The sequence below is a fragment of the Talpa europaea genome (assembly GCF_964194135.1).
Source record: "Talpa europaea genome assembly, chromosome: 6".
Lineage (NCBI taxonomy): Eukaryota > Metazoa > Chordata > Mammalia > Eulipotyphla > Talpidae > Talpa > Talpa europaea.
In genome coordinates this window covers 128915622-128941414 of record NC_140072.1, presented here as the reverse complement: position 1 = coordinate 128941414, position 25793 = coordinate 128915622, and the positions used below count along the sequence as shown (strand labels likewise).

The 25793-nt window shown below is 44.7% G+C and overlaps 1 protein-coding gene across 6 annotated transcripts in view; it reads right to left on the bottom strand.

The window, feature by feature from the left end:
- CLDN10 (claudin 10) overlaps positions 1-25793 on the bottom strand; it is a gene marked incomplete at both ends in the record, with an annotated part of 93166 nt that overhangs the window by 21287 nt on the left and 46086 nt on the right. For 2 of the 6 annotated variants that reach the window (XM_084234988.1, XM_084234991.1), the window contains one exon: positions 1294-1513. The exons of the other annotated variants lie outside the window; for them this stretch is intronic. In XM_084234988.1, the coding sequence (XP_084091114.1) occupies positions 1294-1513 (220 nt within the window). Of the gene's footprint in view, positions 1-1293; positions 1514-25793 lie in introns of those variants that run through there. 6 annotated transcript variants of the gene reach the window in all.

The window sequence follows — 25793 nt, the reverse complement described above, 5'->3', positions numbered from 1 at the left end:
TCGTGGCAAGCACCATCTTAAGGGAATTAGATCTTGTCTTCTATTTACTCAGCTCTGCAAATAAAAACTTGCAGTGCAGTGCGAAAAGAAAACACCCCAAATCTAGAAATAATGTGAATAAGTCCCCCTTACATTTCAGCTGGGGTTGTGCCCAAAACTCATGGAAGAAAGGAACCTAGAGGGCCTCCCTGGTGGCACAGGGGTTAAGCACCCCACTATGAATGGCGCAGCAGACCTCTCCTGCCCGCTGCTCCCCTCAGCAGTGGATTTCAGTAGATCCACCTGTTCTGTTCCCCACTCTGTCTCTGATGAATCCTCTCTCACACACACACCCCCACGCCTCTGGCCTGTACCCCAGTTCTTGTATGCATAAATAAATAAATCTTTAAAAAAAAAAGAAAAGTAAAGTAAGGAACCTAGAACTCGAATAATCACTGTGACTGGTGACATCCACTGTGCTCTGGGAACTAAAACGGGGCCAGTTTTCTACGGGAACCTCTACCTGTTGCTCCAATGCAACAGGTATGTCTTATAAAACATAAAATTTGGCAAACAAGAACAATGCAGGTCACGATCTGCAATAAAGACGAGCAGAAGCGAGACGGCCCGGCCGCGGAGGGTGGCCCTGACTTCGAACTCAGCCCCCTTCACCCTCCGCGGAGCAGACAAAGGCTATTATTTTCCCAAAACGTGGAGGAAGCGTCAGAGCCCGGCAGACTCGTGTAGTCACGTTTTGTTTTGTTGTTTTCAGGGGAGGAAAAGAAAATACCCCGGCAATATGTTACCTTTTCTCTTGCCTGCTTTTAAAAGGCACTAACGAAAGGTTTGGGGGGAGTTAAGGATGATCCCTCCGGGCCTCTGGCAACGTGATTCCATTTTCATCAGAACCCAACTCTTTGGGGGGCTGCGGCGGTGGAGACCAGCCCCCTCACTGAAACCCCGCGCCCTGACAGTCCCCGAAAGGCGGGGATCCCGGCGCCAAAGCTGCTCTCCTCACCGCCGACTCTTGGGGGGGGGGGTCACCCCCACCACCACCTCCCAGGCCTGCCTGTACGCCCGCCCCAACACACACCCCAGCTCGAGTCGACGCCCCCCCAGGACAGACGCCCGGGAACAGAGGGAATGGGGCGCTGGGGACGCTCCCCAAACTCCTCGGGCTCTGGCGGAGCGCGCGGCGCACGCACGGCGGAGCCCGGTCCGGGGGTACAGCGGGGGCCGGGGAGGTCGAGGGGGCGCCCCCGCCCGCCAGCCCGGGAGGCCCGAGCCCGGGGCGGGGGCCGCGGGGATGCAGACCGTCCAGCGCCAGCATGGAGGGGAAGTCCTTGCAGTTGGAGACGCCGGTGGAGTCGGTGACGCACGTCTTCCACAGGTTGGCCCAATAGGTGGCGGTGGTGATGACCGTGCCGTCGATGGTGGACACCTTCCAGTAGTCGGTGGGCAGCGTGGAGGACACCAGCACCCAGCCGGAGATGGAGATCATGAAGGCGATGATCTCCGAGGCCGTGCTCGCCATGCCGCCGGCTGCAGCCGCGCTCGCTGCGCGCTCGGTCCCCACTCGGCGCCGGGACCCCCGCGCGCCCGGCCCAGGCCCCGCCCCGCCCCGCCCCCGCCCCGCCCCACCCCACGGACCCCGCGCTCGTGGGCGCGCGCCCCGGGACGCGCCCTCGGGGAGCCAGGCCGGCCGGCGCCCGCCCGCGCCCCCGAGCGCGCATCGAGGGGCGCGCGGGGCCGCGGAGCAGGCAGCGCCTCTGGAAGGGGCGCGGGCGCAGAGCGCAGCGACGTGCGAAGCCTCCTCTCTCCCCTCCTCCCTCCCCCTAGCCCCGCCCGCTCCTCCCCTCCCCGTGGCAAATGGCTTGGCTTCCCGAGCACCTCGCGAAAGCAGAGCAGAAAAGCCTTTTGTGCGCCCGGAAAGGCCCCGGGCTGGTAACGCTGTGCTGCCCTCGGGTTGCTGCACTTGAAAGGTTTGCGTGCCGCCGCGTGGTGTGGGGTCACCCCGCTCGGCTTGTCCAGAGCTCGCTGTCCCGGGGGGCTCCACATCCTGCAGTGCGGGGAGTCTACAGGGGTGCGCGCGTGGCACCGCAGCCTTCCAGAGCCTTCCCTCCACCTGCGTCTCCAGTGCCCCAGCCGCAGAGCGGCCGCGGCGGCTCTGCACTCACTACACGGAGGATGTGCACAGAGAACATTGTCCGCACGTCCCTTCCAGCGCCCAGTTCTGTGAGTCTGTCCTGTGAATGGATGGTTCCCGCATAGTGGAAACTGCTCTGTCTTGTTTTCCTCTTTTGTTTTTTGTTGTTGTTTTTTTTTTTAGCCACTTCTACCTTTCCCACCTCATTGAAAAATAAACTCATTCATTCTTTCGTTGCAGTCTCAAGGTAAGCAGAGATCGAGGTGTACTTGCAGCTCCTGAGGTCACCCATTTGGGCATAAATGACAGCGCAAAGACACTGACTTTGTTGTGGTCTTATGATTCGTCCTGCCGAGTTCTTGCAGTTCTTAGTATGCGCCTGCACAAGTCACCTCTTGCCAAAAGTAACCAAAGGTCTAAAACCTATAAATCAGGCCACTACAATAAAACTGGTTGCTAACCCCTGTTTCACAACCTTTCTGCAGGGACACTTGGGTTGGTTGTGATGGATTTCTCAATTCCCCTTTGTCACTTCTTTGTTTCTTCAGCCAGATGGGTACAGAATGAAATGAGAGGTGATTAGATATCTGTAGGGAAGAGGAGCTTCCACCGTAGAGTCATTACAACATAGAAACCATTAAGACAACATGCCACGCTTACCACAGTTCTGTTTGTGGCTACAGATAATACTCAGTCCATGCCCTCAGCTGCAGGCCACAGGTTCAGCGCTTGATGAGGCCTCCTGGTTTGGTTCGGACAGTCTTTAGAAATTTTTTTCTTTTTTTTTAAAGATTTATTTATTTATGCATACAAGAACTGGGGTACAGGCCAGAGGTGCAGCAGGTGAGAGGATTCACCAGGGACAGTGGGTAACAGAACAGGCAGATCTACTGAAATCCACTGCTGAGGGGAGCAGCGGGCAAGACAGGAGAGGTCTGCAGTGCCATGTGGGTAGCTCCCTGGCAGGGGATAAAACTTGTGCTGCAGAGGCTGTCGATAGCTTGATAGTGCTGTCTTTAACCCCTGCGCCACCAGGGAGGTCCAAAATTTTTTTCTTTATATTGAGCCCAAATCTTTAACTTCCACCCAGATGCTGCCTATCTGCATGAAACAGCAGGGTAAATGCTGCTGGGGCAGGGCAGCAGCTTTGGGGGGGCGTGTTGGTGGGCGCCTGCGTGTGCTTGGTTACCACACCCCTTTGAGACTGGAACTGGGAAGAAGGTGGAGGCCGCACACGTGGCCACACTGCTGTTTGCTTCCAGCCTGTCCTGGTGTGTCATGTTGAGTTCGTTGGTGAGTCAAACTTAAGGACAGTTTGGGAAGCCCCACCCAAGCACATCCTTCTCATCTGCCCTGCTGTTCACACCGGTCTCCTGTGAGGAGGAACTACAAAGTGTCCGGCTGTTCTTTCATGATTTGCTTTTTATAGTGCTTTTATCATCTGGTTTCTTGCTCTTCAGCGTATTTCCACTATTATTTCTATGCCCTATTCCTTTCTGAATGATCTGCCTATTACTGATCCACTTAACTATTTGGAAAATATAAAAAATCACGAAGCAGTACATACACATGAAATTTCCTGAAATTGTGAACTGTACCAATGTTGGTTTTGTACTTTATTTCTGGCCTCGTTTGTCAGCCATTTTGCTTGTGTCTTCCTCATGGTATTCATGATAGATATTCACTTTCACTAAAATTGTTTCTCTTTCTTTCTCTCTTTACAGATCACTGACTGGCTAAAAGCATAGTGTTGTGACCTTGAATACCCAACACTCAAGCGGTTCCTGATTTATCAACAGGTTGGTTATCACTTCCATTGTTTGGAATGAAAGATACATTGTTTTAAAGAAGGGGTGATGAAGAATTGTTTGGTGTTTTACATCCATCTCCCAAAGTTTAATAGATAATGTAGCTTTACCAATTGTACTTTGAAAATCCATAAATCCAGACTACCATGGCCAACGCTGCTTCCAGAGGAAACAAACTGTGAATTCCAATTTAGACCTCCCACCTCCACTTAACTCCCTCCCTCTCCCCATCACCAGACAATGACAGCCAGATCTCTGGGGGTGGCCTGATGGTGATATTGCTAAAGCTTCTAATGTGCAACCAGGATGGGAATGTCTCTGGTGGTTGAGATTCGTATACAAGTGTGCAAACATTTCCCTTAGCAAAACAGATCATGTGTATTACAGAGGGAAAGAATATTCATCTCTTGACTGAAAGCTTTGAAAAAGGAAATAGTCTTTCCCTGTAGAAACTCTAACACACAACTTCAGTTTAAAAGGGGTTTTAAATGCCACAGGCCATCCATAAATTAAGACCTGGGCACAGCACTGTCAGCTTTTTTGCCAGCTAAGACAGACCAGGGTCATCATGCCTGTGAGCTTGATTAATTTGCTCTTAGCCTTTGTCCTTTCTCTGAGGTTGGACAACCCCAAATGCTCTTCCTCTTCTTTCCTGCAGTGCACCATACTTTTGTTGTAGGACTGATGTTAGCGCCTGCAAATACCTGACCAGAGAATGAATACTGTGTTAAGGTTCTTTGATACTGACAAATGTTATGTAATGGATCAGGCACTTATTTTAGAATGTTTTTTACTGAAGCTTTTCCAAACCAGTTTAGTCAGAAGAAACCTAAAGATAGTACAGATTATCATATAATCCAATATGAGAATTTCCCAACTATGAAAATGGACTGCATAGAACACATTTTTTACAAAGAACTAATAGATAAGTGACCTGTTTCACTTTAAGATTATAGAGTCCCAAATAACCTTTGCAGTTATCTGTGAACTGATTGGTAGAGTAAGTTCAACTGATAAATGCTTCCTTATTTTCATTCAGATTCAGTTCACTGAAATTTTTATTTAATTATTTATAACAAACTAGCCTGAATTTAAATACAAATTAATTTATAATTTACATAAAAGTGAAAACAGCTGGATGGTTACCTCTCCAAATTCCTAGTAACATCATCATTAACAATAATTTGGTCCTTACAAAAAAAGTAGTTTTTTTCTTCCCATTATGGAAACTACTGAGTTATCATGGATGAATACATTTGACATAACAACATTTAATGCCTTAAAATATATTTTGAACTTTTCCACTTTGGAGACCCAAGCCACTGAGATGAGCACTGGAAGTTATTTCTTTGGCTTTATTATGGTTATTAAGGAAAAATAGGGGATCCCTCTCCCCCCAGAGTTGTTCAATAGGAGTAAAAACCAGTTTAGCCGACTGAACAGGAGATTTGCAGAAATTCTTTACTTGAGATTCCACTCACCTGCCAAACAACACAGGTGTGCCTTTCAACAGCTCAAGGATTTTCTAAGCCTCAAATTTGGTTTCAGTATACATCAGCTCCTTCCTAGATTCCAGGGAAGTGGCATGCTGCTAATCAGATGGGAAGAAACTGAAATCCTGTTAAAAAATGGCATTAACTAAAAAAAAACCAACTGCCCAGGAACCAATATTGTTACACACATTAAGGAAGGCATTGATGACGATACCAGCATAGCTGTGTTTTTTTTTTCTTCCATTTTCACTAACACTCATAGTTTATCTTAATGCTCTATATTAATTCTATGCTCTTTGTCATCTACTTAGCATGAATGCTACAGGGGGGTAGGAGTAGTTATAGGAATGAAAACCCATGAAAATCCTAGCATCATTCTTCATTTAGGTAAATATGGATTTTTTTTTTTTTTTGCAAATTTGTTAACAGTTCCCTTGTCATTTGGCCCTCTCCGACTTAGTGCATGTAGACTGCTTCGACAGGTGCTATAGGCTGGTGCCATTTATCTTGTGGGTTTGTTTTTTGTGCATTCAGAACACATTCATTCCCAATTCTAAGGTATCTTAGGGTCATCTAGAGTCTTCTTAACTCCCTGGAGGGTAAGGTATGAGCTCCATCATCTCATAGCTGATGTCATGAGTGTCCCTCCAATTTGGAATGACTCTCCCTCTGGGATGATGGAAGCGTCCAGGGCTTGCAAATGCATTGATTGTATTTTACTTGTCAATAAAATTCAACCTATCTCTCCTAGGTTGGGCAACAAGTAAATCTATGTATGTTGGGCAAGTCTTATATTTCTCTGAGTTGCAGTTTCCTCATTTGTAAAATGAAGGAATGATTTTGATGGTCTGTAAGACCACTTTGAACTCTGAGAGTCTGAGTCTGTGGCTCCTAATGAACTGGACCAATCACATACAAAATCAGGAGAAGGGAGGTGAGAGTTTTCCTTGGGGTGTCCTCAACTGCTTTCTGCTCATTTCTCCCCCTCCTTGCTCTCTTTGGGGCATATGCATATGTTTATGGGGATGGCACTTGAAGATAATGCCTTAAACAGCTCTATGGGTAATGTTATTATCAAGAGTTGTTTGGATTCGTTAGAAAATTGTGATAAAGCTTGGACGTTCAACTCACTTGTGAAACAAGGTGATACACAAGACAGAGAACAGATTAAGGGGCTGGCAAAACTAGCTCTGTTTGACCTTAGGCAGGTCACCTGATCACTCAGCATGCCCTTTGGCTATAAAATGGGGATAAATAATTGCTTTTTTCAAAGTTATTGGGCGGATTAGAGATGCATCTATTAAGGTTCTGGAACATGGAGACATTCAACAAAAGTATCATTCACTTCACCCGTGCCCTTTTATTTGCCTCATTTTAGAGTTATAAAACTACATTTTCCATAAAGTGGTTTTAATCAGAGTTAACCTGCCAGGCAGAAAGTGATTAGGGATGAACTATGTGTAAATCTTAAAGTAAATACAACAGAAAGTGTCCACTAGGTGCCAACAGAGAAGAGGCCGGTGCCCGAGAGCAGAGGGAGAGAAACCAGGAAGTGAGAGAAAACAAAATGGCGGGGTGAGGGGGGGAGCGGGTAGGAGGTGTTGTGACAGGAACTTTGTTGCCGCTTTGTGGCGGGGAACGCCATGAGGGACTCAACAGTCGGGGGGGGCAGGTTTACAAGAAGACCCTGCTGCTCGAGCAGAAGTTCTTGTGCCATTTATTGAAATGATACAGGATAATAAAAGCTGATCCTGCCACAATGGTATGAGGAATAGGGTCTGGAGGGTGGGATAGAAATGGGGGACAAAGTTTTCCAAGGGAAAGGGAAGTCGTGAACATGCATCAAGAGACATTTGCAAAAAAAAAAAAAAAGAGAGAGAGACATTTGCATCAGCAAAGTGTGATGTTATCACAGGCAGAGCTATCCCAGGACTGCCATGAGAGAGTCATGTGATCAGGGGTCAGCCACAGCCTTGACTGCCCAGGTCTGCCTCTGACAGGAGCCGGGCTCCGTAGGTGGTCAAGGAATGTTCTGTGTGATTGCAGAGAGCAAATAGGTCACAGCTGCCCATGAGTGGCCAGCTCATAGGAACCCACCGGGGTGGGGGTGTGGATCAAGGGGAGAGAGAAATCAAACTAGACAGCAATGAAATGTGTAAGGGGAGAGCAAGGCTGCTGGAAATGCAAGGAGAAGGGAAGGAGGAAGAGGTGAAGGGGTGAGAGATGAGGCAGGAAAGCATGGGGTGGGTGGGGGGCGGCTAGCAGAGCTGGAGAGGAGGAAGGTAGCACCAGGGAAGGAAGATGGCAGGCACCAGGCACTCCTACCTCTCATCATAGGTAGGAGGCCTGTCCCCACGTGAAGAGACTTTCCCTCTTCCGGGTCCTCAGGAGAGAGCAAGTGAGAAGTTTATTTCACAGTGGTCAGGATTTCCATTTGATTCACTGTGTGGGAAAAGCTCCAGAAGTTTAAAATGAACTCTTAAGGGGTCAAAAAAGCAAATTCTTGGAAGAGCATACCCATAAGCAAGCAATTGTGAGGTGTTTGTTTTTTTTTTAATGTAGACTTTCTCCTATTTTTTAAAAGATTTATTTATGTATACAAGAACTGAGGTATAGACCGGAAGTGGGGGGGGGAATTCACCAGAGAGTGGGGAGCAGAACAGGCAGACTGACTGAAATACACTGCTGAGGGGAGCAGTGGCATTAACAGGAGAGGTCTGCTGCGCCATGTGGGATTCTCTCCGGCCGGCCGGCCGGATTGAACCTGCACTGCAGAGGCTGCGGACAGCTTCACAGTGCTGTGCTTAACTCTTTGCGCCACAGGGGAGGCCCATGCACTTATTTTCTGATGATGTTTTGATCCATATTAGCTGACCAAACCTGTGCTACCAAAAAAGAAAAGAGAAGAGAAGGGAAGGGAAGGGGAGGGGGAAGGGAGGGGAGGGGAAGGGTAGGCCCCCCTCTTGGCCTAGCGGTTAAGTAAGTTTCAGAGCTACCACTGTGGAGACCCACCAAGTTTCACCACAATGGCCTGAGTTCGATCCCCTGGCCAGGGGAATATATATTTCTTCCCGCTGACCTACACGGTGCAGCAGACCTCCCCTGTCTCGCCCGCTGCTCCCCTCAGCAGTGTCTCTCAGTAGATCACCCTGTTCTGCTCCCCACTTCCTCAGGTGAATCCTCTCACCTCCCACACCTTTGGCCTGTACCCCAGTTCTTTTACACAAAATAAAAAAATAAAATAAATAAAAATCTTACAAGAAATAATTCTTTTAAAAAATTTAAAAAGGGGGCCTCCCCGGTGGTGCAGCTGTTGCAGCATGGGTTCAATTCCCAGCCGGCCAGGGAGATACCCACATGGCATGGCAGACCTCTCCTGCCTCACCCGCTGCTCCCCTCAGCAGTGTATTTTGGTCCATCTGCCTGTTCTGTTCCCCGCTCTGTCTCTGGTGAATCCTCTCACCCTCCCACGCCTCTGACCTGTACGCCAGCTCTTGTATAAATGAATAAATCTTTTTTAAAAAGATTCATTTAAAAAAAAAGAAAAAAATTAAAAAAAAAAAAGAAAGGCAGCATAATCATATGTTAAAATGCGTTCTTTCCCACTATCTATTCCAGGTTGTTTCTAGAGGCTGCCCCCCAGGGCACACCCACAGCAGCCCTCCCCATCCTTGTTTTATCTGACCATCCAATTCTTTCATAACTTTGAAACCATGTTCATCTACCTCCAAGGTTTATGTTCTTAGTAGATTTAAATGACACTCTAGTCGTCAAAGTTCTGAAGACATTGAAAGACAAGTTTTTAAAGATGAAAAATATAAAGTCTCAAAAGTACCAGACATGACTGTATCCAAAGTAAAAGAGGTTATTATTTGAATATTTTTTGGTCCATTACTCTTTGTTTTTTCTCCACTGACCTCCTCTTACCTAATTATCAGAGAAAAACAGAGGTGTGGGGAGAGAGAAATTTGGAATATTGCACTGAGATATAAGGGTACGTGTGTGTGTTTGTGTGTGTGTGTGTGTTTGTGTGTGTGTGTGTATATTTATAAGTGTGTGTCTCTTATAGAGACTGAGCTAAAAGGGCCACAGGAGTGACATGTAATGACCAAGGGAGATGATTCCTCCCAAACATGGGTGGGGAGTAAAGGTGATGGGGTTGGTGGTGGTGAAGGGGGCTGTGAGATGCCCTTGTAGGCTCATGTTGAGTGCTTGGGGAGATAAGACCCGCCTGAGCTGTCCCCATGAGGTCTCAAGAATGAGTGTGGAGGGCCTCCCCGGTGGCGCAGTGGTTGAGCGCTGGGTTGCGAAGCCGCCTGCGGCCTCAGCGGCGCCCGTTCGATCCCCGGCCACCAGAGGAGGGTCCCACATGGCGCGCAGACCTCTCCTGCCGCCTGCTGCTCCCCTCAGCAGTGTACTTCGGTCCTTCTGCCTGCTCTGCTCCCCACTCTGGCTCTGGGGAATTCTCTCACCCTCCCGCGCTTCTGACTGTACCCAGTGCATGTATGAACAAAAAAACAAACATAAATAAATAAATAACATGCCTCTATAAAATTAAAAAAAAAAAGAATGAGTGTGGAGAGTGAAAGCATCAACAGAGCAGTAGTGATTGCTGTTGTTGTTTTGTGTCTAGGGCATTGAGGAAATGGTAGAATACAATGACTGAATTAAGCATTAAGGTCATGTCAGCGTGACCAATTTCTTCTTCTTTTCTGCTTTAAAGCTAAGTTGCCCAGGTGTTGAAAAATAAACCAGAGTCACCTCACCACCAAATATTGCTTTTTCATTGTTAGCTGTGCCAAAAATACAACTTTTCTTGCCCACTGATTTTTGCCTTCCATTTCTTCTGGGGTGGAAGGCAACCCCAGCTGCATGGAACTTGCTGGAGGGGGTTTTTAGGAAATGATTAAGACCACAGAGGTGGTCAGAAGCTGTTGAACATCTCTGATACGCAGGAAAAGTGACTAACTACTGTGGGTGGTTTTGCCTTTTGGGGGCTCGAAGAGATGGGGAAGCCAGTGTAAAGGCTGGGATTCACCGCCACGAAAGAAATACTCAGACAACCCATGAATTCCACTTGGTTTTAGTTCCCATTTTTAGAACAACAATATCCATTTGTTAAAGCAATGCAAGGATTTATGGGGCACCTATAATGCTCCAGGCATCCTCCTGTGCATTGTCGATGTGGTGACTAAAACAGACAAAATTTCTGCCCTATACCCAACAGTGGTGAGGAGGGAGAAGTGGCATGGTCTACGGCACGTGGTGCGTGGGCCACGGTGTGTGGTCCGTGGTGCGTGGTCTGTGGTCTGCAGTGCTGCGGGGAGGGCGGGTAAAGGAAAAAGGCCCCTACCTGTGCTGTTGGAGAGGGTGCGGCAAAGCCAGATGGGAGCAGGCTCAGTGGCATATGAGAGGCAGAGGTGAGATCATGAGAGTAAACAGCTCTTTAAAGAGAGAGAAGTAGGATAGAGAAAGGCATTTCTTCTTGATTTTTAAAGCTGAGTGAAATAACCACATTTTAGTGCCTCCTGCTGGTTTGTTAGGTGCCTTTGTGTGAGTTCAAAACCTGTGTCCCTTCCTCTGTGGCTACATTCCCACTCCAGAACACACATCTGGGAGACCAGGGTGTGGGCACAGGGCCCATGCCAAATGCAGCTAGGCCTCCTAACTGTTTCATCACACACTTTCCCCCCAGTGATTAAGTCCTATATGAACATCATCCAGATGCCTCTCTTCCATTTATGCTCATGTCTGTTTGACTTTGTACTCAAATGAGTCTCTTAGTGTTGTTGTCATTTTAGAATGATATGGTACAGGTGTTTTGTAGTTCTAGAATATTGGACTTAGAAGGTACTTCATTTTTTTTTTTTTTAAGATTTATTGATGCATACAAGAACTGGGGTACAGGCCAGAGATGCAGGGGGTGAGAGGATTCACCAGAGACACAGTGAGGAGCAGAACAGGCAGATCTACTGAAATACACTGCTGAGGGGAGCAGTAAGGAGCCAGGAGAGGTCTGCTGCTCCATGTGGGTTGCTCCTTGGCCAGCCCGGGATTGAATTCGTGCTGCAATGATTGCCAATAGCTTGGTAGCGCTGTCTTTAACCCCTGCACCAGCAGGGAGGCCTTTAGGAGGCACTTTAAGGATGACTTAATGTAGGGCCTCCCTGGTGGCACAAAGGGTTAAGCACCGCACTATGAAGCAAGCCACAGCCTCTGCAGCACGAGTTCGATCACCGGCTGGCCAGGGAGAAACCCATATGGCGCAGCAGACCTCTCCTGCCTCACCCGCTGCTCCCCTCAGCAGTGGATTTCAGTCAGTCTGCCTGTTCTGTTCCCCACTCTGTCTCTGGTGAATCCTCTCACCCCCTGCATCTCTGGCCTGTATCCCAGCTCTTGAATACATAAATAAATAAATCTTTAAAAAAAAAAAAAAGGATGACTTAATGCAACCTTTTATACTAAAGGAGACTGGCATTCACAAGGGACTTCTTGTCTATTTCTATAAAGTATATCTAGGAGTATTAGATCAAGGGGAATTGCATTATGTAATATTCTCCAAAAATGTGTGAATTTAAACAATTATCCAAATTTAGTGCAGAAGCAAAAGCTGAATTGGAAGCAAGGTTTGAATATTTAAATTTGAAAATGGTCATGTTTTATACAGATTCTCCTCAATGCTGTATTTGTGCTGATATGATAATTGCAAGTACATTACTAAGAGGTTTTTGTTTGAGGTTAATGCAGAGTCATCTCTATAAATGGTTTTGGATAGTAACATAAAAAGGAAGACAATAACAATGAAATTGTATGCTGATAATACAGAATAGGTAGACAGATAATAGACACACCTTTTTTTGGTTCAAAGCAATAGCTGTTTCTATGTTTGATTTAGGGTTGGTGAAGAATTAACAAAAAGATCTAAAGAGCAAAGTTGATGTCACGGGTTGCCTGTGATTGTTAAAACTGCCACACCTCTAGGATGTCAGGCATAAATCTTTCTGACAAACAAATATGCACTAAGTCAACTATTTTCCCACAATAGAATCCACCCAGATATCATCCTTTGGAGTTAAGCAGAGCTTTTTGTCCCAATGAAAACATCATATGAAAGATTATATTGTAATTTTTGACATGGTAAATAAAGCAATGAGTGAAGTTTGGTTAAGCTATATGAATGCTATTCTGTTTGTTAGTTTTCTGTTTATGCTATTGCAGAGGAGAAAAGCAAGAAATAAAATTCCATTGTATGATGTTAGTTTCCAGATGTGAGTGAAACGACCAAATAAATGAAAGCGTGGATGTTATAAAACTGAACGTATCATGGACATTTGAGAAATCGCTGTGAATTTCATCTTATTAGTCAAAAAGGAAATGACCTAAGATAGTAGGTGGGATGTTAAGCATAACTCTCAAAAGCTATCTGTAAAAGCCTTATTTTTATGATCTCCTTCAAGTAAATAATCTTCTTAAATGAAAACATTATCCTTTCAAATTTTAATCTTGCAACAAATCCAGAGCCTATCACACTTCAAATGACCAAATGAATCCTCCAATCATTGCTATTTTTGTCTTTTAAAATCTACAGTATATTCATATATAAAGAATATATTTAAAGAATTTTTCTGCAGATGGTTAAAAATCACACATAGGAAAGGTGGTATGCATCTTCATTTTTTTTGTTCTGCTTATAAGCAGATTTGACTATTGATAATCTGCCAGGAAGAGCCACATGCTAATTTGACTCACAGATTATTGTTATTACGAGTTTCTTGTATCCTTTTTCTCAACAGCCAATTAACCTTGACTTTCAATTCACTTAATATTTCACAGATTTAGGGAGACGAAGTTTAGGAATAAGCATCTCCACCATCCTGCTTGCTTAAACGGGTACTGTTTTTTTATTTTCCCCTTACTATCTGGAAAGCTGCAGCTACCTCTCAGCCTCAGGGTGAAGATCTCTCACAAGGGTGGGTCTTAGACCCCAATCAATGGGTCTTTGCTTTATGTAACCACTAGACAAATGTGAGTCTGTTTTTTACTGTGGTTGTAATTATGGCTCTGACTTAGATTATAATTCTTCTTGGCTCTTTAGTGAGTGTCACATAATTATTGTCAGTGCAATGTTTTATTTCTGGTCACACTTGTGACTACATTTTAAAATCCCATTGGCTTTAGAACTATACGCTTTCATTTTCTAAACCAAATAATCCTACATGCGTGAAATGATGGTGTTTGAATGCACTCGCATCCTCCTTCAATGGTTGTAAAGTATTGGGTTCGCCAGAGACAGAGTGGGGAGCAGAACAGGCAGATTGACTGAAGTACACTGCTGAGGGGAGCAGCGGGCAGCAGGAGAGGTCTGCTGCGCCATGTGGGTATCTCGCAGGCGGGTGATAGAACTCATGCTGCAGAAGCTGCGGACAGCTTCATAGGTTGCCACCAGGGAGGCCCACTACTTTGTTAATTGACATTTATTTGGGCCCATTTTTCTCATGAAAAAGGGAGAAGAGGACCTGTTAAATTCTGCCTGACTCTAACAATAGAGGGAGGAAGGAAAAGTGTGGTGGAAAAATCTCATTTCCGACTCTCCCTCAACAGTGCTTACCAAGGGAAATGAGGGAATAGGAGACAGAGGAGGAGAGAAAAAGGGGTGAAGGCAAGGTCAGCCTAGAGCAGCAGTGCCCCGGGTGTGAGGGGCTCCCCGGGCACATGTGGAGCCAGCAGGAGAGTGAGACTCCCCTGGCACCCCTCCTCATCATCCGGAGATTATCCTTCAGTTCTCAAAATTACTCCCGTTCTCCTGTCTTCCCCCCACCGTCCCCCCCTCCCCGCTGTGTCACTTGCTTGCATTTGCTCCTCTAACTTGGAAGCAAAGGACAGTGACCTGCAGCCGGGTCTCTCCAAATCTTTCTGTCCCCAAGTATTAGAAAGAAAAGGCAGAGCAAGTTTCTGTTTTCTCTGCGCGTGGCCTGATTCCCTCAGCTCTATTCCAGGCCATGGGTGCCTGTGTTTATTTTCATGGCTGGAATTCAGCAATTTGTAGGTCCCGGAGCAAGTTCATGACGGAGCCAGATTTAGCACGTGCAGCTGCTGATCTTGGAACGCGGGCCCCGGGCCTCAGCCCTCGTGGCCGGCCCGCAGGTGTCCCCCAGCACACACTTGTCAGCCGCAAGGAAGCACCTCAGCCCGCGTTGGGAATAAGTTTTATTAAACATACCACGTCCAAAAGAGCCTCAGACGCTGAAGTTTCTCCGGCCTTTTCTCTTGCTCTCCTTCTGGGATCCCTATCATGTGACTGTTATTCCTCTCGATGTTGTCTTAGAGCTCCCACACGAGGTCTTCCCTTTGTAATATTCTTGTTGCGTCTGCCTCTCCGGGTGAGCTCTGCGGCTGTGTCTTCAGGTTCACTTTTCCCTCCTCTGTGTCATTCTGTCTGCTCTTGGCCCCCTCTAAGGTGTCTTTTCAGTTCTATTATTGTAGTCTTCAGCTCTGTCATGTCTGCTTGAATCTTTCTAGAGTCTTCCAGTCTGCTCCAGAGTGTGGTGGAACATCTTTATAACCATTCCTCTGAACTCTTCATGGGGTAGTTTACTTCTGTCTGTGTCTTTCCAAGTCCTTTTCAGGGATTTTACTTTGTTCTTTCTTTTGGGACAGGTGCCTCTGTCTCCCCATTTTACCCGATCCTCTCTGCTTTCTTCTGTGCATTGTTCTGCTCTACTGCCTCTGCTAACCGTGGGCCCCACGGAGTCAAGGAGCACAGCCCCCTCTGGACTGAGCTGGGTGTTCCAGGCATGTGCCGCTCTCCAGCTGTGTTGGTGTGATGTGGCGTGGGGACCGTTAGCCTGGCCATGGTGGGGCGGGTGGCACAGTTGAGGCAGGCAGCTGTGGTGTGCTGAGTGGGCACTCCTGTGTGCCCAGGTCAGCTGCGTGTGGTGCTCTGTGATTTACAGTGGGTGAGTAGAGCTGCCAGTGAGTCCTGGCCACATGTGGGCAGCCCGTGGGGTGTGGCAGTGGCCTGTGGTGGCTGAGGGCATAGAGGGGTGCCATGTGATGATATTACAGGGGTGAGTGGAGTGCTCAGCAGAGCTTGCCCACAGTAGTCTGGGGTGGGTTTTAAGATGACACTGTGAAGCACTGGAATTGATAAAGTTCCATGAAGTTGCCAAGATGGTTCAGGGCAACATTTCTGACCTTTGGGGATGTCTCCAAAGTGTCCTGCTTCTCCAGCAGACACCGTAAGGGTGGTAAATGGGCTTCTTTCACTTATGATTCAGGCGCTTTCAGACCAATGTGAGTGGCCTGAGACTCGGGGCCAGTGAATCTGTACTTGGGCTCTGTAAGGGTGTGTTCTCCATGCCCTTGTAGTTCTTAGATTCTCCTGGGTATTTTTTTCTGTCAGGGAACGTATTGAGGGGCTCTAGGGTCTCATGTTGTAAAAAATCTAAAGGTTGGGGTGCCTGATGCAGGGTACTACTTACCCCACTCCTCAAAGAAAAATCCCCCATCTTCAAAGTCCCTTCAGACTGCAAACCTCCATACCCAGGAGGGTATCTTCCTCGGCAAGACCTTATCTCTGTCTTTCCTACCCACAACGTTGTCCTTTTAGTCTTTGTCTAACAAAAATTCTTTGATCTCTGTGTCCAGTTGTCAGTATCCCCTCTGTTGTAAACTATTCCATGGGTAGTTGTAGGGTTGTTGTGTCTGTAGGACACACATGGACACACAACCTGAGTTCAGGTTCCTCCTACATCACCATTTTGAACCCATCTTGGCAAACTTTTTAAAGTCATATACAGCTGGGAACAGTATTTCAAGGAAGGTATATTGAAATGATGCTGACTTGCCAAGGGTCTCAGCATAAATATTGAATGTAAAACCATTTAAAATTCAGTCAATCACAGCCTCTTCACTCTTTCTTCTATATTGTAAGATGTAGCTTTAACTCCTCAGTACTTTCACTTTCACACAACTGTCCTCAGATATTTTTTGGTGACTGCTTGATCTGATTTCCATTGATGGCAAACAATAGAAACTCTGAGAAATGTAACAAATCCATTAAATAACTTGAACATTTAAAAATCACCTTCTCGGGCCTCCCGGTGGCGCAGCGGTTGAGCGCTGGGTTGCGAAGCTGCCCGCGGCCTCTGTGGCGCAGGTTCGATCCCCGGCTGCTCCCCGGCCACCAGAGGAGGGTCCCACATGGCACGCAGACCTCTCCTGCCGCCCGCTGCTCCCCTCAGCAGTGTACTTCGGTCCTTCTGCCTGCTCTGCTCCCCACTCTGGCTCTGGTGAATTCTCTCACCCTCCTGCGCTTCTGACTGTACCCAGTGCATGTATAAACAAAGCAAACAAACAAATAAATAAAAAAAAAATGCCTCTACTAAAAAAAAATAAATAAATAAAAAAAATAAATAAATAAAAATCACCTTCTCGGTGAAGTCTATAGGGATGGAATATAAGAGACTTGGGGTGTCACCATAAGACTACAGCAAAACAAGGGTATTGGCAATAGCAGGGAGCCCAGGAGAAGAGGAATTTTGAGCCCTGAAAATCCAGGAAAAAAATGTGGCCAAGGATGTTCTCTAGACAAGATGAAGTTAGATCTTCTGTCAGGAAAGGAGGGAGCCGGAGAAGGTGCATCATGAGAATTTCAAGATGGACTCAAACAAGCACGTTGACTTGACCTTGTAGCTAGTAGGGGGTTGTATGATGAAGGGGAGTTGGCCAATCACAAGCAAAAGGCAAAGTGATGGATCAAATTATAACCCTCTATAGTAACATAGGCCGGAAAAACGTATTATTAACTCTACAAAATAACTTGCCCATGGCATTCATCATTAAAAGAAAGCTGGAAATAGGGGCCTCCCTGGTGGTGCAAGGAGTTAAGACGCAACCTATGAAGCTATCCGTAGCCACTGAAGCACGAGTTCCATCCCTGGCCAGGGAGCTACCCACGTGGCGAGGCAGACCTCTCCTGTCCCCCTGCTCCTTCCCTCAGCAGTGTTGCCTGTTCTGTTCCCTACTGTCTCTGGTGAATCCTCTCACCCCCAATGCCTCTGGCCTGTACCCCAGTTCTTGTATTCATAAATAATAAATATTTAAAGAAAAAAGGACAACTGGAAATAATGTCTGGTTCTTGCCCTTCTGGTTCTCTCTCACCACTGTATGCAGATCTTCTGGGCAATGTCATTTTAGAACAGTGCACGAAGAGGGACTGTGAAACTCATAGCCTCAGTGCTAATTTGCCAGTGGAGCGTGGTCTAGGACCTGAGCCACCAGTGACTAATCAATTAGCAAATGAAGTTTCAATGATTCTCTTCTTGGCAATGTCAAGTCCTAAGTCACGCGATAGGACTTAATTCACGTGCACATGGCACAGGAATAATATTTGTGCATGAAACTTCCGCAGCTGTGAAATTTAAATACTACTCGGAGCAAGTGAATTTTGTGAAATCCATACTATATTTCATGAGAAATTTGCGCCCTCTTTTGGATAAAAATTGTTAAGACGTTTAAATGTGAACTGACAAGGCCCTCAATAGCTTCAAAATAAACACAGGTTTGTTGTGAAGACCGTGGGAATGGAGGAGAAGCGCGGATGTGACTTTGCAAAGACTTAACAGGGCCGCTGGGCAAACAAATCTGTGACTCCAAGGCAAAAATAGAAATAGGAGGGAGCTGGAATTAGGAACAGAGTTTTGTCAAAATATGTTGGAAAATTTTACCCAATATTAAATACAAAACACTATTTCTTAGGGACAGTAGTCTCTAGAAAACAGCAATAAACTTGACTCCCTCTAGAAATTCTTAAATTTCTTTTGGGCAAGGATAAATTATCCCTGGGGTGATCATTCTGCCTGGATGAAGTCAATCTCAAGGAGTGCTTTCTTTCAGATTTAGGGAAATAAAGATATTTAAAGCTATCTTGGGATACCATCTTACACCAGTGAGAATGGCACATATTAAAAAAACTAGCAACAACAAATGTTGGCGAGGGTGTGGAGAAAAAGGAACTCTTCTGCACTGTTGGTGGGAGTGCAAACTGGTCCAACCACTATGGAGAGCTGTGTGGAGATTTCTGGACCTACTAAACATAGAGCTTCCTTATGATCCAGCAATTCCACTCCTAGGTATTTACCCAAAGGACAGAAACATCAATTCCAAGAGCACCTGCACCCCTATGTTTATAGCAGCTCTATTTACAATAGCTAAGCTTTGGAAACAGCCCAAATGCCCAAAAATAGATGACTGGATCAAGAAGATGTGGTACATATACACCATGGAATATTACTCAGCATTCAAAAACATAAACACATGCAATTTGCAGCAACATGGATGGCGCTGGAAGGGATCATGCTCAGCGAAATAAGCCAGAAAGAAAAAGAAAAATACCGGATGGTCTCACTCATAGCAGGAATCTAGAAAACTTAAATAAGGGACCAGGAAAATGAATAACTATAAGAAAGTGAAAATCAAAATCAACAAAAAACTACGAACCAGAGACACTCTATGGGGGGTGGGAGGCGGGGAGGGGAAGGATTGGGGTCAAAATAAGGGGATTGCAATTGTATGGGGAATATAAAAATAAAATTTATATAAAAAAATAAAGCTATCTTGGGGGACATTTTGAAAATTATGTTCATTTTTCTTGTTCAACCAAACATCTTGATAGACTGTCAGTCTTACTCTCTCTCTTTCCACCATTGCATTCCCTTCTCAACCCACTGCTTTCTAGTTTGCTGCCTTTTCCTCCCCACGGAACACCACAGGCAAAGGTGGAAAGTGGCTTTGTGCTGTCTGATGAGTGCACGTCTCTTGCTAGCTTTCCTTTCCTTGTGGGTCCTCTCCTCACCTTTTGACCCACTTCCTCCTTTGTGAAGCCCTTCCTTTGGCTTTCAAGACCCTGTTCTCACTTCGATTTCTCTGTCTATCTGTCTCCTCTCTGGATGCCATCCCCAGCATTCCGTGCTTGGCATTTATCCTTTCTCAAATTATACTCTTTTCCTGAGCAAACTGGTGGCTCCAAAGTAGGATTCCCTGACCCAGTCCTTCAGGTTTCCAGCCCCACCTATTGGATATCTCATCTTGACTATTCACCACAGCTTCCCTTCTGTTTCTCTACACTGATTCATAGAAACTTATTTGTTTGTCTACTCACACACTCCCTGAAGCAAGTCATGAATCATCAAGAATCATCTTGGACTTCTCACTTCCCTCTATAAATATCACCCCATTGTGTGGATACTATCCCTAAACTATCTCTTGCATCATTCCACCTCTCTCTAGCTACACCACTCTTCCTGATTCAACCCTAGTTGCCTTTTCCATCCCGTGTCATTATGGCCTCTGGCTGGCCTGCCTCCAGCTTCAGTCTAGCCCATCAACCCTATGACTCGCCAAATGATTTTCCTAAAAGTTTCTCTTCCCTTTTTAAAATGCTTTACTGGCTCTCTACCACTCCCAGGCTGCAATCTTTGTATTTTTTCATAACATACATGAGAGCCTAGGATCTGCTATTTCCTGTCATGAACCACTTGGGAGTACTCTGCTCGGGTCCTACCAAAAATACTTCAGTGTTCCTCTACTCAGAATGTCTTTTTTTCTTAATCTGTTTGGAGAATTCCATTAACTTTTTTTTAAAACATTTATTTATTTATGCATACAAGACCTGGGGTACGGGCCGGAGGTGTGGGGGTTTGAGAGGACTCACGAGAGACAAAGTGGGGAACAGAACAGGCAGATCTACTGAAATACACTGCTGAGGGGAGCAGAGGTTGAGACAGGAGAGTTCTGCTGTGCCGTGTGGGTAGCTCCCTGGCCTGGGATCGAACTTGTGCTGCAGTGGCTGTGGACAGCTTCATAGGTTGTGTCTTAACACCTTGAGCCACCAGGGAGGCCCCTTTTCATTGACTTTTTAAGCTTAACTCCTTCCTACTCCAGCAGGCTGGTCTTAGTGCTCTTCCCTCATTTCTCTTAGTGACATATTTCCATTATGGTGTTTAACACTACACATTTGAGATTATACCTGTTTTCTGCTTGACTGTGAGCTATTAAGAGAGTAAATACAGATTCTTATTCATTGTCATTGTGGTTGTAATATTATAACTATTATTAGCTACCATTTATTGAACACCAGGAGAAAAATCTGAGGTTTGGATACAGTAAGTGAATTATTCAAAGCCAGCTGTCCAGTTAGTGGCAGAGTTGTTAATTGATCCTGGGGGTTTTATGATCCAAAACCTATGCTGTTTTCCAAATAATGCCCTACAAGTTAAAGATTTCCGGGGCATGCAGGTACTACTACTTATAATTAGCATACCTATTACTGTGAATCAAGCATTATACTAATGATCTATATAATGATCAGTTTCTAAGGAATTGAGGATTGATTTGGTATTGGTTCTTTAACAGCTTGATATAAATAGCCCTTTTAAAAAGTTTTACTAAAGACATTCACAAAGTTGACAGAAATAAAGCGAAACATAGATACCAGGTGACCCAAAATGCCTCATCCATTCTAAGACTGTATGATTCTGCATTTTCTTTTTGACTTTTAAAATATATTTTCTTGAATTTATTTCACTAACAAGCCTGGAAGTATATTCATATGGTTATAACAATTTCCCCCCTTTTCTATTGAGAGGGAAAAAAAGCAAATCCAACATTTTCTCATGTTTTTTTTTGAGGTAGCCTCTGTAGCCGATGCTGATAATTGCAGGGAATCTTATTGGAATGAAAAAAAAAATACAGTTTGCTTTTCATGGAATGTAAAATCTAGCAGCGGGGACCCACAGTACTTAAATGATCCCTCCAGTGACCATGCTCTTGAATAAAGGACCACTGTACTGGGAACTGTGTAGCTAGAAGCTGACCTTCGCTCTAGGTTAATGTCCCTGAGGAAATGCTGATTCTGCAGTTGATGAGTGAGGTGTAAGACTCACACATGGCATGGGAGGTGAGCTGCATAGATGCGCAGCTCTACGCTTCTGTAGGGACCCGTGATGGGAGAAAATCAGAGGAAACTCAGTGCTGAGGAAGGAGAGGAGCTGGACCTGCTGCGGACGCTGCAGGACCTTGAAGTCTCTGCAGAGCATTTGAGTATTTGCCCTTCACCTGCATCACCTGAGCTGTGCTTCATTCCTCCAGGCTATGGCCCCGGCAGGTAAGACCTGGGTCTTCGATGTCTTTGCCTACCACCATGATGCTCCAGGGGTACGTCTTGATTTATTTGAGTTAAAGATTTTCACCTTCTTATACCTCTAGAGTTACTGGAAGGCCAGACTAATGGGTCTTTCGAGGGCTCGAATCAATCAATCAATCATTTATTGCCAAATAGTCTCAGCAGAAAGCAATGCTATAAAGCAATACTGATTCTAAAAGCGATTGGAAGACCAGTTCTTTCTCTTAAAAATCCACCTTTTGGGCCTCCCCGGTGGCGCAGCGGTTGAGCGCTGGGTTGCAAAGCTGCCCGCAGCCTCTGCAGTGCAGGTTTGATCCCCGGCTGCAACCCGGCCACCGGGGGAGGGTCCCACATGGCGTGCAGACCTCTCCTGCCGCCTGCTGCTCCCCTAGGCAGTGTACCTAGGTCCTTCTGCCGGTTCTGTTCCCCACTCTGGCTCTGGTGAATCCTCTCACCCTCCCGCGCTTCTGACTGTACCCAGTGCTTGTATAAATAAATAAATTAATTTAAAAAAAATAAAGTATGAATCAGCTTCTCTTACTTTCAGGGGTTTCTCATTCATATTGGAATGTCTTTAAGAATCCTTATTTTAAAATGGAAGGGACCTTAAAATGGCAAAACAGAGAACTACGTTACTGCTATTCTGTCCTAATTTATAATTTATCATAGTTTATTATTTGTAAAGATGATCCATTTTCTCTTATCTAAGTCTAATACTAAATGGCAATGGGTGTTTCTAGGAATTTAGTACATGAAACTGGATAAGTGACTTTTATTTTTTATTTGTAAAGAAAGAAAAGTGTGTATGAGGATGGCTGTTAATCAGACTTCTTGTGAGCCTTCTGCAGTATATGCAAGGATCATAGCACTACACTGTACACCCAAAACCACTGTAATGTTATATGTTAAGTAAACCTCAGTTTCAAAAAAGGGAGAAGGAAAGTGATTCTTTGTTCCTAGTACAATATTTTAAAGATCTGTGAGTTTCAAGGAAATACTTTATTGAAACATATGGCTAAAATAGCACAAAATATGTTAGGAAATAATTCATAAACCCAAGCTGCTTTCACTGAACATGTGTGTGTATCGGCTGTTGCCTTTCATGTAAAAGCTTGTGATCAGTGTATTAACATTCTTCTTTATGTAATTTGGAGATGGTTCTCTTTGCATTAATGAAGATAAAGATCTAGGCTACTCCTTTGGTCCTCCTCAGGTAGGTGAGAGAGAACCATGAATGTGTCTTTTTAAGCAGTCTCTGCTAAGCTTGCCAACTCAGGTGGATTTGCCTCCTCTTCACCACCAGTAACTCAATAGCTTCTTTCCTTCCGGTAGGGATTGCCTGGTCACTAACAGCCTGCTATGAGTCTTTGTCTCGCCACCCAGAATGTTGTGGTTGAGACACAAAGAATTTTTTTTTTTATAAATTTTATTGTTATATTCCCCATACAATTGCAGCCCCCCCATTCTGACCCCAATCCCTCCCCTCCCGCCCCCGCTGAGACACAAAGAATTTTAACATACTCATATCCCAAAATAAACAGGAGCTCTGAAAAGGCTATAGGGATTTCACTGCACAGGAAATGTGTTTAAATTATTTGTGGTGTATTATGGAAACTTTGTGAAGTGCACCGCCCCCTGCAGTTTTCTAAGTGGGAGTTAGAATTAAGAACAAATATAGGGGCCTCCCTGGTGGCACAAGGGGTTAAGCACCGCACTCTGAAGCAATCTGCAGCCTCTGCAGCATGAGTTCGATCCCTAGAGCAACCCATATGGCACAGCAGACTTCTCCTGTCTCACCTGCTGCTCCCCTCAGCAGTGTATTTCATCAGTCTGCTGTTCTGTTCCCCACTCTGTCTCTGGTGGATCCTCTCACCCCCCACATCTCTGGTCTGTACCCCAGCTCTTGTATGCATAAATAAATAAATCTTTTAAAAAAAAGAACAAATACAGGTGTTTGGAAATATGAACCTAAGAACATACTTTCAAGTTACTGCTGGTGAGCATTAAAAATCACATGAATATGGCCTGATCCTTTAGTATATGAAATTTGTGTACTCAAAATATCTTTTCTGACTTGTCTAACAAACTCAAGTGTTTTAAAGAAAGAAAGGAACCTTCCATAACACTGAGTTATATTGGGTTTGACACTAGGATATTTTACAATTTTAATCACCATAATGTTTAAAAACAGCACCCTGTAATTTTAAAGTATGAATCAGCTTCTCTTTCTTGCAGGGATTCCATTCTTGTTAATAATCAAAAGAACTGGAATTCTTATTTGGAAATGAAGGGGGCTGATCAGATCAATAAGTTAGTTACCAGAGAGAGCTGGCTCCTGTTAAATCAAGAAGTAACAATGTTCAACCTAAAATATTTAAAACAAGTTAAAGAAAGTCCCTGAGCCCTGAATATTAACCAGGGATTTCTGTTCACTTCAAGTAGACATGCAGAGAGGGCAAAAAAGATTATCGGTGTCCTACAAAAGACTCCTGGGAGTGAAAAAGGACCACTTGTGCATGAATGTAGCCTCATGAAGCCAAAAATAATAAGAGTTACAGGAAGGTCAGGTGACTAAATTATTCCAGCCTGGAGGCAGACTCACCTAGAAGCTAAGAATTCTAGTGTGAAGGACTGGAGTTCCCAGTGCCCTTGACGGTACCAAAAGAATAACATTAATAAGGCTAGGGCTTCTTAACAATTCCATCCAAGCTCTGTTTCCTATGTAACATGGCACATTCTTTTAAAAGAAGCGTGTTTATTCACTTCAATTAGCTGGAAATCTGACTTGCCATGGAAGAAATATTTCACAAGACCGGATGAAAGCATTCCCAATCATGAGAAAAGAAAGTGCCACTACCTGGTTGGAGAAATAAATCCCAAAGCAAATCAAGAGGCAATTTTAATGGTATCTGTTGGATTTTCTTCTCCTGATTATTTTGAGGATGACAGTTTTTAATATAGAAATTTATAGCTAGTGAGCATGTGTCCACATCTACAGAAAAATAGGGGAAAAACAAGGTGTGGGCAGTGATATCTCACTGATCCAACCAGTTCTACATTAAAACAAAACAACTTTGTTTCAAAAAGGAATAACACATCCTCCATTCACCATCTATCACCTGCTGGCACCTTTTCTGATTGTCTGCAGACAATTCATACTGTATTCAAGCACTCAAGAGCAGTTTGTGTGGTGTTTACTCGACTAAGCCAACTCCTCTCTTTAACCTAGTGTTACCAAATATTGAATCCTTTTTTCCCCTTGCTAACCACCCATTTAATAAATATCCCATCAATGCAGTCAGATCTCCTTGATTGGCATTGTTGTGGTGTCTGAACTTGTTTTTGTTCCCCTAAGTACCCCAATTGACAGGTAGGGATATGATCCTTTCCTTAGATTTAGCTCCGCAGGGGATACAGTTGCAGGGGAAGAAAAAAGATCTTGAAGAATATATGCAAGTAAGCATTTATTATAACCTCAAGCCACACTTTTAGATCACAGGGACAGACATAAACTCAGAAATCTCAGGTTGTTACTGAGATTTGTTACAGAAATCTCAGGTTGTTACTCAGATGTTTTAGAGCTCAGTGGTTCAGCACACATCCAATTTAACTAGACCAGCTGATGAACAGAAAACTGTCTCCTACAAATGCCAGATTTCTCTTAGAGTGACTGGCTAGAGCTGACACTGGTTGAAGATGAGCTGCTTTTTTTAGATCAGAACTTTGAAGAGAGAAAGTAGAATTCTGGGTGACACGGCAGACCGATATATTTACATTTGTTTCTTACTGAAACAGCCTTTATTTTTTTAATGCATAAAACCATCAAGAGTGAAGAGGGGTAGAGGAAACAAGAATATAAAATTTTAGGATGTAGAAAGGAGTCACAAACAGTAAGCTGCGTAACAGATCTGAAGTGGTTGAATCCTAAGTTGTCAGTGAGGAAAGTTAAAAAACAACCCAAATAATATTACAGAACAACCCCAATTAAAATGTTCCAACTGTCTTTAGAGGACGGAGAGAAGAGTGAAGCTAAAAACAGGAGGATTGGTTGAAAATCGAGTTAGAAGCTTTATATATATACATATTTATATATAGTGCTCATTAATGGGAAGGCTCAATATTATAAGGGTGGTAATTTTTTCCAATTGTTTTATAAATTTAATGCAATTGTCAATATAAATTTG